We start from the raw sequence: 14791 nt of genomic DNA on the forward strand, positions 1-14791 counted from the left end.
AAGATGAAACCACACTCAGGTTGGAGGAACAACACCTTATATTCCGTCTGGGTAGCCTCCAACCTGATGGCATGAACATTGACTTCTCTAACTTTCGCTAAGGCCCCACCTCCCCCTCGTACCCCATCTGTTACTTATTTTTATGCACACATTATTCCTCTCACTCTCCTTTTTCTCCCTCTGTCCCTCTGAATATACCTCTTGCCCATCCTCTGGGTCCCCCCCACCTTGTCTTTCTTCCCGGACCTCCTGTCCCATGATCCTCTCGTATCCCCTTTTGCCTATCACCTGTCCAGCTCTCGGCTCTATCCCTCCCCCTCCTGTCTTCTCCTATCATTTTGCATCTCCCCCTCCCCCTCCAACTTTCAAATCCCTTACTCACTCTTCCTTGAGTTAGTCCTGATGAAGGGTCTCGGCCTGAAACGTCGACTGCACCTCTTCCTACAGATGCTGCCTGGCCTGCTGCGTTCACCAGCAACTTTGATGTGTGTTGCAAAATACTTAATCAGTTTGTCTACCATTTCCTTGTCTCCCATTACTACCTCCCCACCGTCATTTTCCAGTGGTCCGATATCCACTCTCACCTCTCTTTTACACTTTATATGGGCATCGAGGGAGAGAGGAAGAGGAGAGCCATCCGCAGTACCACCGATGCAGCAGAGAGGGCCTCAAGATGGCTGTGGCTCAAAAGAGGGGAGCCATGGAGTCATAAGTAGCTAGCCATCTGGACACAAGCTGGGGTCTGATCAGCCCCGGCTGGGTCACAGGTTGTATGATGTTGAAAGACCCGAAACACCCGATGATTCCAGGAACATCACTGAAGAGGTGTCCAGAAGCATCAATAGATGTATATACACAGCTATCTGAAGAAGCAATTGGCATCCTCTTTAAAATTATTGGCTAGCTTACTTTCATATTCCATCTTTACCTTCTTGATAATTTTTTTTAAGACCATAAGACATAAGACCAGAATTAGGCCATTCAGCCCATCAAGTCTGCTCAGCCACTCAATCACGGCTGATCCCTTTCTTCCCCCTCCTCAGCCCCACTCCCCAGCCTTCTACCAGTAGCCTTTGATGCCGTGGCCAATCAAGAACCTATCAAACTCCGCCTTAAATACATCCAACGACCTGGCCTCCACAACTGCCTGTGATAACAAATTGGACAAATTTGCCACCTTCTGGCTTAAGAAATTTCGCTGCATTTCTGTTTTAAACAGAAATTTCTGTTTTAAACAGGAGGGAGGAGAAGGTGGCGCACAATGCAGCACACGCGACCTCTCCGGTGAAATGATATCGTATTTATTAAATAGGGGCCGTGCACAATCCTGATTTGATGGAGATGGACGTGAGAAGCACGGAGGAACATCTGGAGAAACTTCTGAAATGCCTGGTTCGCTGCCGCTGCTACTGTGCGATCAAGAATCTCCAGAGGGAAGGCCCCATATCCTCGGCTTTGCCTGTTGCTGGTGGCTGGGGCCGGGGTCGAAACGCTCGGCAGAGATGGTGCTCGGTGTTGGAGGGCTGGTCGGAGGCTCAAAGTTTTCGAATGGACTGAGAGTCGGTCTGTGGTCGGGTGTTTCCAATATGCTGCATCGGTAAGTTTGCAGCGCTGGAAGCTCATGGCAGGGAGAGTTTTCTTCCTTCTACCGTCTGCGTGAGGTGTTGGGACTTTCGAGAGACTTCGAGACTTTTTTTACTGTGCCCGTGGTCTGTTCTTCTATCAAACTACAGTATTGCTTGCACTGTTGTAACTATATGTTATAATTATGTGGTTTTGTCAGTTTTTCAGTCGTCTGTCTTGTGTTTCTGTGATATCAAACTGGAGGAACATTGTATCATTTCTTAATGCATGCATTACTAAATGACAATAAAAGAGGACTGCATGTCCTCGTAATCTAAAAAAAAACAGATGCTCCTCTATCCTGAGGCTGTGCCCTTTTGCCCTAGACTCCACCACCATGGGAACATCCTTTCCACATCTACTCAACATTCAAAAAATTTTAATCAGATTCCCCCTCATCCTTCTAAATTCCAGCAAGTATAGGCCCAGAGCCATCAGATATTCCTCATATGACAGCCCTTTCATTCCCAGAATCATCCTTGTGAACCTCCCATGAGCTTCCTCCAATGCCAACACATCTTTTCTTAGATGAGGAGGCCAAAACTGTTGACAATACTCAAGGTGAGGCCTCACCAGTGCCTTATAAAGCCTCAGCATCACATGCCTGCTCTTATATTTAGACCTCTATGCTTTTTAGTGGCCTTCTAGTGATTTTTAAAAGCTTCCAAATCCTCTAACTTCCCGCTATTTTTGCTCTATTATATGCCCTCTCCTTGGCTTTTTTGTTGCCTTTGACTTCCCTTGCTAGCCACGGTTGTGTTATCTTGCCTTTAGAATACTTCTTCCCTTTTTGGGCGTATAGATCCTATTCTGTAAGGAGTCTCTGTACACTCTCCCCGTCTCTGTACACTCTCCTCGTGGATTTTGCCCTGATCCCCCAGTTTCCACCCATGTCCAAAGTCATACCAGGTAGGGAGTAGGTTAATCGGTCATTGTAAGTTGTCCCATCATTAGGTTAAGGTTAATCGGGGTTATGAGGGGTTGCTGGCTGGCACGGCTCAAAGGACTGGAACAGCTTATTCCACGCTATATCTCTAAATAAATAAACAAACAAACAAACAAACAAGGAACTAGCTCGGTGGGCATGGATAATTTGGGCCAAAGACCTGTTTCCAGGCTGTATTACTCTTAGACTAACGACACAATGTGATGCATTCAAGTTTTCTACACCCCCCCCGACCCCGTTTGAGCACTGATATTACCAAGCCCAAGTGAAAAATCAAATTGAGCAAATTCTCCTCTGAGTGTGGAACCAACATGCTTCAAGGAAAATTTATAAGCAGTTTAGACACATTCATATTCATGATCTAACTTGGAAGATACATCTTCTGTTTCCAAGCAGGATTCAAATCAAGCTGATCCTTCAGCTTAATTCGGTCCGAGTGCTTATTTTAAACAGTGTGAAGCATGGCAGAGCTGTGTAGTACATGACCCCAATAAGGTGTAGAAAAAAGGGACTACCAACTTGTGTTTATATTGTTACAAAAGGACCTGTTGTGGTTGAGTTATAAACTCTACAAATGCTTGAAATGCCCCACTGGACATATGGAAGTTGGCATTAAGAGGTTTCTAATACAAACTCCACTATTATTCCAGGCAAAACAAACCTTTATTTAGTGTTGGCCATGTACAGGCATATTTGACTTTGTTTTGACAATCACAGGTGTTCTCATGTCTTAATCTAAACCAAATTGGAGCACTTGACACTAAGGGCTGTTCAATATTTAACCTGTGTAAGATTGTCTTCCATTTCTGTTTAATTACTTATTATACCATCTTTTTATCCCAACAGTACTTTTTCCAAAGAAAAACTAAAAATGTCACTTGTTTATCATCTGATAGCTAATGTATTTCGTTTCCTAATCTCCACAACTATTTTCAGCAGCACTAAGAGCAACAACCATGCTTACTTTCTGTCTGTCTCTGGTTAACTAACTCTCTCAAGAATTAGAAGGTATTCATGTTCAATTTGACTCAAACTGCTCAGTGAGTTAGGCAGTGCTTGTGATAAGCATGATTGTAAATGGTTTCATAAAGAAAGACATATAATTATAACTATTTGTTCCATAAACGCCACCTAAAAGTGCAATGAAAATGGAAGACAGCACAGGAATGGGTTTTTTGTCCCACATATGCCAACCATGATGCCAAATGAAACAAATCCTTTTCAATTACACGAGGTCTCTATCCTTCCATTCCCTGACTGAACAAATGTCCATTGAAATGCCTCTTAAATGTACCATATCTGCTTCCATCCACTTCCCTGGCAGTGTGATCAGGGCACTTACCACTGCGGGGAAGGGGTGGGGAACCTCACCTTGTAAATCTCCTTTAAACTTCCCCCCCCCCCAACCTAAATCTCTGCCCTCTAGAATTTGACATTTCCAATCCAGGGAAAAACCATCAACCCAACCTCAGTCTCTCATAATTTTATGTACTTGTACCAGATTGCAGCTTGCCCTCCAGAGAAAAACAATTCAAGTTCGCACATGCAATCTCTTTACAGCTGATACTCTGCAATCCAGGTAACATTCTGGACAGCCTTTCTGCACTTTGCCGAAGCACCCACTGCCTTCCTATAATGGAGCCATGAGAACTGATCACAGTACTCCAAATATAGCCAAACCAAAAAGTTTTATACAGTTACAACATGATTCGCCAACATTTAGACATATATTCAAGTCTGGGTATGCCACACAACCCTATAAACTTGTGTTGCCACTTTCAGGGAACTATGGACCTGCATCCTAAGATCCCACTGATCATCAATGTTCCCAATGATCCTGCCATTCACTGTGTACTTCCTTCTTGCATCTGACCTCCAAAACTGCAAAACTTCACACTTATCTGGATTAAATTTATCTGGATTAAACTCCACCTGACATTACTTCACTCATGGCCGGTTGGTGGCGCAATGGCATCAGCGCCGGACTCCGGAGCGAAGGCTCCCGAGTTCGAATCCAAGTCGGGCCACTCCCCGAGCACGCCTTCCATCCGTGCCAGGTTGAGTGAGCATCGAGTCAGGAACATTCATATCGTGACCCGGTTAATCTGAAAGGAGATCAAGCCTGACACCACGCGCCAGACAAGAATGGCGGACTGTCTGGTGTGACACGCTAAAAAACAAACTTCACTCATATTTACAGCTGATCTATATTTGCTCTATGCTTTGATATACTTCCTTGCTCTACAAATTGTGTCATCGTCAAAATTACTCCAACCCATCTACAGGTTTGTCCAAGTGATTTATATATAATCAGAAACATAGGTCCCAGCACTGATCATTGTGGAGCACCACTGGTCAGAGGCCTCGAGTCAGAATATCATCCCTCCACCAATCTTTCTTCGATGACCAGGTTTCAACCCAATTTATCAAATCACCATGGATCCTATGTGTGTTAATCTTCTGGATTGGCCTATGAAGGACCTTGTGGAACGTTTTAGCAAAGTCCATGCAGACAACACCTACTCAATCTTCATCAGCACCTCAAAAAAAACTAAATCGGGTTAGTAAAACATGGCCTCTTCCATTGCAAAGCCACACTGACAATTCAGAATAAGTGCAAGCTTTGCCAAATGTGATTAAGTCCTCTCCAGTAATTTCCCTACCACTGAAGTAAGGCTCACTGGTTTATGATCTATTAGTCTGTCCTTCGCAAATAAGAGATCAAGACTGGCTTTTCTCCAGTCCTCCGGGACCTTGCCTGTGGCCAAAGAAGATACAAGTGTCTCTGACAAGATCTCTGCAACCTCTTCCCACCTCCCTCAATAACCTGGAATAGATCCCGTCAGCTCAGGGAACTTAACCACCTTAATGTTCTTCAAGAGACCCAACATCTCCTCCTCCTTAATAACAACATACCCCAGAAGATCAGGTCCTTGCCCTGATCCAGCTTCCGTGACCTTCTCCTTAGTGAATGGTGATGTGAAATATTCATTTAATAATTCACCCACTTCCTTTGCCTCCTTTATCCAAGTGGTCCTACTTACTCTCTCGACACTGTCTTGTTTTTAAATGCATGTACAGGAACAGGCCCTTTGGCCCACGATGTTGTGTTGAACCAGCTTAAAAGCAAATCAAAGACACTCAAACACTAATCCACCCTACCTACACTATGTCCATATACTTCACGCTTTCTTAAATCAATGTGCCTATTCAAACATCTCTTAAAAGCCTCTTAATGTAGTTGCCTCTACTACCGTACCAGGCAGCGCATTCCAGGCATCCACAACTGAGTAAAAAAAAACTACCCCCATGTCCCCCTTGAACCTACCCCCTTCAATTCATGCCCTCCAGTAATAGACATTTTGTATCTGTGCACAACTACATTTCAATTGAATAGAAGCACGCACATAGAAGGCGGCTTTAACTGGTGTTTTCACATTGCCGTGTGAGAGAGCAAGAGAATAATGTGCATGTTTAGGCAATAGATCAATACATAGTGCCAAGGGGGGTCATTGCTCTAAAAGTAATGTATGGATCTATTTCACTTCCTCCCCCTTTAAAATAATGCAACAAAAATGTATATGGACAAAACATTGAACTTCCCTTTCATAAACCCATATTCCAAATTGACATGCTTTCATGACAACGGTCCGTAACTAACTTCACAGTTCTAAAGGTCCAGTCTTTTGGGTGGCGCTTTGTTTCTTTCAGGATAATGCCTCCAGACCTCTGGAGTGACACCAGGTTTGTTAGGTGTCTTGTCTTAGACAAAGTTCTCGGTTTCTAATGTCACGACGCTGTCAGTGACATGATCATCACTGAGAGGCAAGTCCGGTGACTGTAATGTGTCCATCTTGTTGGATGCAATAGACTCAGGTGGGATCTTTGTTTGAGCATCCACATGACACCTCCATGTGTGATCCCCAACAACAGTTGTCCATTTCTTGTAGCTATCCTACCGGGTGTCCACTTGTCTTCTCAGTAATCATGTACTAGGACTTCCTGTCCAATCTCGAACCTCCTTGCTGCCTCACTTGACAACTGGCAGAGCTGTTTATTCTGTACTTCACTCTGGAGACCTGGCTTCTGGAGGTCTGTGCGAGATCTCAGATTCCCGTCTGCTCATGAACAGCATTGTAGGCGTTTGATGTGTCATCACATGAACAGAGTTCTAATACACAAAAAGGAAGTTGTCGACCTCGTGCTGAAGAGAAATGTCCTCCTTGTCCATATCCTTAATGGACTTCTTGAAGGCTTGGATAAACCCTTCAGCTAACCTATTCGTTGCTGGGTAGTGAGGAGCTGACTTGAAATATCCAATGCCATTTTTCTTCATGAACAGACGGAATTGTTCTGACAGGTATTGTGGTTTATTGCCACTCACAACTTGTTCTAGTAAGCAGTTTCTGGCGAAGGAAGTCCTCAGAGCAGAGACAGTATCTGCTGAGGTGGTTGACTTCATTGGTATAACCTCCGGCCACTTTGAATGAGTATCCACAGTAATCAGATACATGGAGTCCACGGATGGCCCAGTACAGCGGTGATGACGGCCACTCCCACAGGTAGAATGGTGCCTGTGGGGGTGCATTTTGAAATTTTTGGCATCCCAAACAGTTTTTGGCCAACTCTTCAATTGGTTTATCTATCCCCAGCCACCGCACGTAGCTCTGGGAGATACTCCTCATCTTGACTGTACCCAGGTGTCCTTCATGCAGATTTTCTAACACTCTGGTGCACATTTTAGAAGGAACAACAACACGAGATCCACACATCAGCGTTCTTTGATATACCGGCAGTTGGCCTCGTCTAAGGGACCCGCGGTCGATCTGCGTATAGTTGTGCTTCGTGCTCGTCAGTGATCAGGCGTTCAGATCCATCTTTCAGAATGTGTAACAAAACATTTCCAGTGCCACGAGAGGACATATACGTGCCTGATGGCAGGGTTGGGTCATAACAGGTGAGCAGTTCAGAGTTTATTAGTCTCTGTTTCCCTGAATGCGTTTTCACATCTTTCAGACTATTCCCACTTTGCTCCTGTCTGCAGCAGTGTAGCAATGTTCGGGAGAAACTGGTAGTAGTAGTTTACAAGGCCCAAGTATGACCTGGATTGTGACACATTTTCCAGTTTGGGTGCCTGTAGCACTGCTTCAGTCTTCTTTTGTGATCTATGTAAGCCATGTTTGTCAATGACATGTCCACAATATGAGACTTCATTCTTGAAAAACTCTCATTTCTTTCTCTTTGTACACAAACCATACTCACTCAGCCTGGTAAGCACTTTACCAAGTTTCTGGAGGGGCTCTTCATCATTCTTGCCAGTCACAATGATATCTTCAAGTGAACACTGTGTTCCTTAGAAACACTTAGTCCATTGCTGGAGCTGATGCGATGCCAAAGACGAGATGATTAAACTGGAACGGTCCCCTGTGAGCACTGATGAGTCAAGCAGGAAGTTCCTCACAATCGATCTCCATTTGCAGATAGGCATGTGACAATTCGATCTTTGAAAACTTCTCCCCACCTGCCAAAGATGCAAAAATGTCTTCTATCCATATTATATACTGCATAGTACACAGCATCGGGTTGATGCTCACCTTGAAATCCCTACATATACAAGTCGTTCCTGTCTTCCCTTTCTTGATCACTGAGACAAAGGGCATGACCCAATCACTCCACTCAACCTCGGAGAGAATTCCAGATGACTCCAAGCTCCACAGTTCAGCATCTACTTTAGGACGTAATGCATAAAGCACTGGACACACTTTATGGAATCTTAGTGTTGCTGTTGCATCCAGTTCAATTCTGGCATTCATGCCTTCTGGTTAGTGCTACCATTGCTTGTCGACATCACACTGACAGCTTTGATTGAGCGCCAGTCCGGTTGGATTTTTCTCAACCATTCAAATCTGAAAAGTGCTGGCCCTCCACTTTGCAATACATAAAGCTCTAACTGTTGTGTTTGGCCTCCATACTTCACATTTACTTTCAATATGCCTTTGGAGACACTTTTTCCACCTCTAAGGTCTTCTCTAATGGTATCTTAGAAAACGGTCAGTTGTAGTCAGCCTGTGGAATTATGGACAAAGCTGACCCTGTAAACAGCTCCATTTTCAGTTTTACACCAGACACATCTATTGTGATCGAGATGATTTTGTGATCTGCTTCAGTTATACTGTGTAGTTTCCAGGCATGACAGTTCACCTTTGTCAGACTATGATGTCTGATACTGTTTTACATTTAGTAACTCTATGCATTTGCTTATTTTTGTGTTTGAGACTTTTCATTCAGTTGTGCCGATAACATTTTTGGCTTTTGCACCATTCAGGGACATTTAGTGCATTTCACATTCTAACCTCCTTTTCTGCAGTCTCTAACGATAGTGCAACAGTCAATACCCATCTCTTTCTGCTAGTAGCTCATTTGAGTACTTTGACTATGCATGTCACATACAAGTCTGTCTCTAATGCATCAAAAAGTCCATCTCTAAAGTCACAGAACTGGGAAAGTTTGCGCAGTTCTACAATGTATTCAGAAAGGCTTTTATCCTTTGGCTGGTTCCTCTCTCAGTTATTACTAACTGCTTAAGGCTCAAGTGAATGTGTAAAATCGAAAAAATTTCATTGAACATCTAGCTTGCTAGCTTTGCGGAGGCTACTAAGTTGTGTAAAACACTGTACGTTCTTGCACCCATTAAGCTAAGAAGTGTAGAGGCTTTCTTTTGCTCCTGCATGTTGTTCGCGTTACAATACGATTCAACCCTCTCAATATAGGACTCCCAGTCTTAATTAGCGCAAACAAATTTATCAACTTTCCTGACTGAAGCCATCGCCACGTTATTTTCACTTTAAATTTAGCGCATCTTTCACTGAGTACTATGCTGTACTTGCACCTTGGTTAGCGTCTGTGACAGCTTTCTTGTGCTGTTTAGTCCCGTAACTGTTGGTGCAGTTCATGATATTTTCTGAGAGTCAGGTTCATACTCATTGACAATTTGTTGTGCACACAATCACATATCAGTTAAATAAAAGGACACACACAGAAGATGGCTTTAACGGGGGGGCGGAGAGGGGAAGGGGGGAAGGGGGATCAATGCACTTGTGTAGACAACAGATCAACATGTAGTGCTGGCGGAGGGGGTCATTGCTCTACAAGAAATAGATCCATACATTATATCTTTCAACCCTGGGAAACAGATACTCTGTCCGCTTTACTATGCCTCTCATAATCTTGCGAGCTTCTATCAGATCTCCCTGAGCCTCCAACACTCCAGAGAAAACAACCCAAGTTTATCCAGCCTCTCGTGATAGCACGTGCCCTCTAAAGCAGGCAACATCCCAGTAAATCTCTTCTGTACCCTCTCCTATGCCTCAACATCCTTCCTATAATGGGGCAACCAGAACTGCCTCCAAATGAGGCCTAACTAGAGTTAAGTTGCAGCGTAACTGTCTGACTTTGGAACTTAATGCCTCAACTAATAGAAGCAAGCATTCTATAAGCCTTCTTAACCACCTTGTTGACCCATGTAGCCATGTTCAAGGAGCTATGAAGGATCCCAAGATCTCTCTGCTCAGCAACAGTGTTAAGGATTTTGCCTTAACAGTGCACTGTCTCCTTTCATTTGCCTGACCAAGATGCAACACCTCACATTTACCCGGGTTAAACTCCATCTGCCATTTCGCAGCCCATAACTGGTCCACATCGTGTTGTATTCTTTGCCACTTGACTACACTATCCACAACTCCATCAATCTTGGTATCATCTGCAAATTTACTCACCCACCCATTTACATTTTCATCCAGGTCATTTATACATCACAAACAGCAGAGGTCCCAGCACAGATCCCTGCAGAACACCACTAATTACAGACCACCAGCTCGAATGCATCCCTTCAACCACCACCTTCTGTCTTCCGTACGCAAGCCAGTTCTAGAATCCAAACAGCCATTTTGCAGTGGACTCCATGTATCTTAATCTTCTAGATTTGCCTCCCACAAGAGACTGTCAAACATCTCACTAAAATCCATGTAGGGAATACCCATTGCCCTACCACCATCAATCTCTCTCGTCACCTTGTCAAAAATCTCAATCAAGTTGGTAAAACACAACCTACCCTGCACAAAGTCATGCTGCCTCTCCCTAAATGGACCATGGGTTTCCTAATGCTCATATATCCTATCGCTAAGAATTTTCTCCAGAAATTTGAGACTCACCAGTTGATAGTTCCCAGGATTTTACCTTGTTTCTTTCTTAAATAGAGGTACAACATTAGCCACTTGCCAGTCCTCTGGGACCTCGCCTGTGGCTAGAGAAAACACAAAAAACACTCACATTCTCTGCATCCATGCAAATATTCTCCCACTTGATCCTCAAATGGTCCCACCCTCTCCCGAGTTACCCTTTTAATCTTGATGTATGTATAGAATACCCTGGGATTCACTTTAATCCTTCTTGACAAGGACTTTGTGGCCCCTCCTGGCTTTTGCAATTCCCTTTAGCTTCTTGATAATCCTCATGTGCTTCGCTTGATCCTGATTTCCAAAACTTTACATAATTTTCCTTTTTCTCCTTGATGAAAGCTTTAGGATTTTCCTTTATCCCGCTTACTTGTATTAACACAGACTTCCATAACTTCAAGACACTGACAGTACCTATATCTTATGAAGCACGAGTTTAAAGTTTAAATGAAAACGACAGATGCTAGAAATCCAAAATAAATACAGTGCTGACTAAGGGCCTTGGATTTGAAAATTAACTCTTTCTCCTCTCACAAATGCAGCCTGAACTTCAGCTTGTTTGCAACTTTTTCTGTTTTACTTCCTTTGAAGTGAAGATGCTGTTGTAAAGTAGGAAATGAGGCTGCTTGATATTGATGGAGGGAGAATTATCGGCCAGAATACAGGCAGCAGTCAAAAGCAATGTACAATGGATATCAGAATCCCAAAACAACCTTTCTTCATTTCTCATTTTTCTTTGTGACAGAGGAGGACATACCTCAAGTTCAAAGGTTCAAAAGTAAATCAAAGCACTGTACATACCGAGATTAATTTTCTTGCAGACATTCACAGTAGAACAGCAAAATACAACAGAATCAATGAAAAATGACACAGAAAGACTGACAAGCAACCAATGTGCAAACACAAAAAGCAAGTTATAATAATAAATAAAACAGATAACACGACTTGTAGAGTCATTGCAGGTTAAGTCTATGTGGTTTTCAGATTCTCACCAAGTTGTATCCCAAGATTTCCTGTAACCTACTTTCCCTCACTGATGCACTTTCACATGGGTACCTTACAGAATCTGGTTAAAGCATCAATCTGTCTTTGGGACGGGGGAGGATGTTGGGCACTAGTCAGAAACCTGTAAGATCACAACCAAGAACACATCAGTTCCACAAAGGTACCATCCAAGGTCAGGATTGAATGCAGATCACTGGGACTGAGTGACAACATTAACCACCGTGCCATTGTCACTAAAATAATGTAATGGAACCTTTTAAATCCACATTGGAGAGCAGGTGGGGCCCTGGTTTAATAGCTAATCCGGTTGTTGTACTTCACAGTCTTGACAAATAAAAACAATTCTCAAAATTGATTTGATTTTGGAAGAAACAGTTACGTGACATTAGACTGCATGAAAACTGCCTTCAACTGGGATGGCTTGGCAGCTAACAAAATGGCCTGGGGTGGAATGGAAAAGATGACAGAGACACCAACAATCTGCTCAACCAGCATGAGGTCATTCCTCTGCTACCACAGCACAAACTGAAGCGGAGGAAGTGAGCTGATAAAAACCCCGAACTAAATATACACATAGTGCAAAACTAATAGCCCTCCTGTGTCAGCTCTCAACCCCACACAAAGAGACACTGATAGATTGTGCTGCATTATAGATCCTTATGAACAGTTATACCTTAATAATTACTCACCAAAAAATAGGTCTTAGTCTTTCATTATTCATGGCTGGGATCTGAGTTTCCCCAGCAGTATTTCAAAGTTCAAAGTAAATTTATCATCAAAGTATGTACTTCCGAGATTTTTTTGCAGGCATTCCCAGTAGTCCACTATGAATGCCCCCAAGAAAGTATTTATTGCTCATCCCAATAGAGAGGTGTTGGTGAACTGCTGTTTTGAACTACTGCCAGGATATCACTTGTAGTGCCAGATCAACTAAACATGATCTAATCCTTTTTTATTTTGCAGCTTGTCGAATGATATACAATCTGTGCTCATTCATTATATGGTTTTTTAAAAAAAACACATTCTGCGTATATCTCAGCTTCAGCAATTTCCTGGTCATACACATTCACATACGGTCTACAAGTTAAATATTCTGGAGGAAAGTTTGATCCTAAATGTACAACTTTGGCTTTACACACTTCAATTAAAATTATTATAAATAGTTAAGTGTTACACATCCACGGGATACTCCCAAGATACAATCACAGCTTTGACTAAATACTCACTGAAAATTGCTATGGAATGTACTGCTATCCTATTCCTATGATTTCTGTAGTTCTTAAACCAAAGTTTCAGTGGAGCTATGAGAAAAAACCATAGACATTCATCTCCTTGTCATCTTATTTTCCTGTTAACATTACAACATAAAATATTTCGCACTGCCAAAAAAACTCTGCAAAATTGTTATATGAAATTTAAGAGAATATTCTACATTCTAACTTTCTCTTCGCCATGACAGGTGCAGCCTAATGCTGAGGGTGGCTAGGTAATTAGGTCACGGTTTACCTTATATGGCAGCAGCAGGTGTAGGGAAAATGACTCCATCATTCAATAAGGTCAGACCCCCGTTTACATACTTACTGAATATGTAGACCACCCGTACAACAGTGATCAGCTTCAAGTCCCACTTCAGACACTCGACTCCAAAAATCTGGCCAGTTAACTCCATTTGTACTGCACTGTAGACATTTAAACCACAAAACAAAATGGCAAACTGAGGCCTACCTTCTCTCTCAGATGGGTATAAAATATATCATGCCACGTTCAAGTATCCTAGTATATATTTATTCCCTAATCATCACTAAAATAGATTATCCAGTTCTCATCACTGTTATTGTTGAGATTTAACTGCATTCAGATTGGCTGAGTTAATCTCTAACATTTGAAATAAAGGAAAATATTAAATCAACTCAAACCAAGTAGACAAAGCCGCTTGACCTGTTGGATTGCAGCCACACATTCCTAAAGCATTTCGTCAAGGGAACATTGTATTACACATATTTATTAACTTGGAGTAGGGGCAGAGGAGTTAATATAATATCTGTATTGAGAAGGAAATACACATCAGTTAGTTTAGCAAAGAGCAGTAAGGACAATACATTCACTCTCAGCTCAAGAGAAAATGGTTTTAAAATCCACTAGATCTCAAAAATAAAACTGAGTAGCCAGCATGGACTCGGAACAAGAAAATCTTGCCCGAAGCCGCAGGGCAGATCAACATCTCCACTCATTAACCCACCACCCTACTTCATTTCCCATCAGTCACCTTATCTACAGACAATCCTGTGCCTGGTGTCACTTTATGGACATGCAATCAATGTATACAAGCTATGTATTTATATTTATCGGGTTTTTATTTTTGTGTTCTTTACCTTTTATGTTTTTTTGTGCTGCATTGGATCTGGAGTAACAATTATTTTGTTCTTCTTTACACATGTGTACTGGAAATGGCATTAAACAATCTTGAATCTTGCTTGATCAACCACAGTAGATTGTTTGACAACATACCAGAGACAGCAGGCAAGGCCAAATCTGTGGATGTCATATACTTAGATTGCCAAAGGTTTTTGATAAAGTTTTCCATTATGGCTAATGAATATTTCAGACCATGAATGCAAGCTACAAAACAATAAAATAGGCAGGCAACTGACCGAAAGGAAACAGCGAAGTGGAAAGGCTATCAATTAGTCAAAGTGGTGCAAGATGAAAAATAGAATCCCAAAGCAATCAAGGTCTTTAATAATTTCAGTGTTAGAATCAAAAAGTACGAATTGTTGGATGACATAAAATCAAGAGGGATAATTAACAACAATCCGGCTGTAAATCGTAAGAAAACATGAATTAAAAGCAGAATAATGACATAATTCTTAAACTAAATTCAACATAGATGAACTAAGGGCTGATGTTGTGGGGATGGAACTGGACTCTCTCACGGTGGTGTCTGAAAAGAGGATGCTGTCCAAGTTGCATGCCATCTTGGTCA

General features: G+C 42.4%; 1 protein-coding gene across 5 annotated transcripts in view; it reads right to left on the reverse strand.

The window, feature by feature from the left end:
* The window catches only part of ablim1b (actin binding LIM protein 1b), a 406574-nt gene that overhangs the window by 356620 nt on the left and 35163 nt on the right, over nucleotides 1-14791 (reverse strand). For 4 of the 5 annotated variants that reach the window (XM_063072012.1, XM_063072019.1, XM_063072017.1 and 1 more), the window contains exon 1: nucleotides 13390-13527. The exons of the other annotated variant lie outside the window; for it this stretch is intronic. In XM_063072012.1, the coding sequence (XP_062928082.1) occupies nucleotides 13390-13477 (88 nt within the window). In that variant the 5' untranslated portion in view covers nucleotides 13478-13527. Of the gene's footprint in view, nucleotides 1-13389; nucleotides 13528-14791 lie in introns of those variants that run through there. 5 annotated transcript variants of the gene reach the window in all.

Source organism: Mobula hypostoma, chromosome 19, assembly GCF_963921235.1.
Source record: "Mobula hypostoma chromosome 19, sMobHyp1.1, whole genome shotgun sequence".
Classification (NCBI taxonomy): Eukaryota; Metazoa; Chordata; class Chondrichthyes; order Myliobatiformes; family Myliobatidae; genus Mobula; species Mobula hypostoma.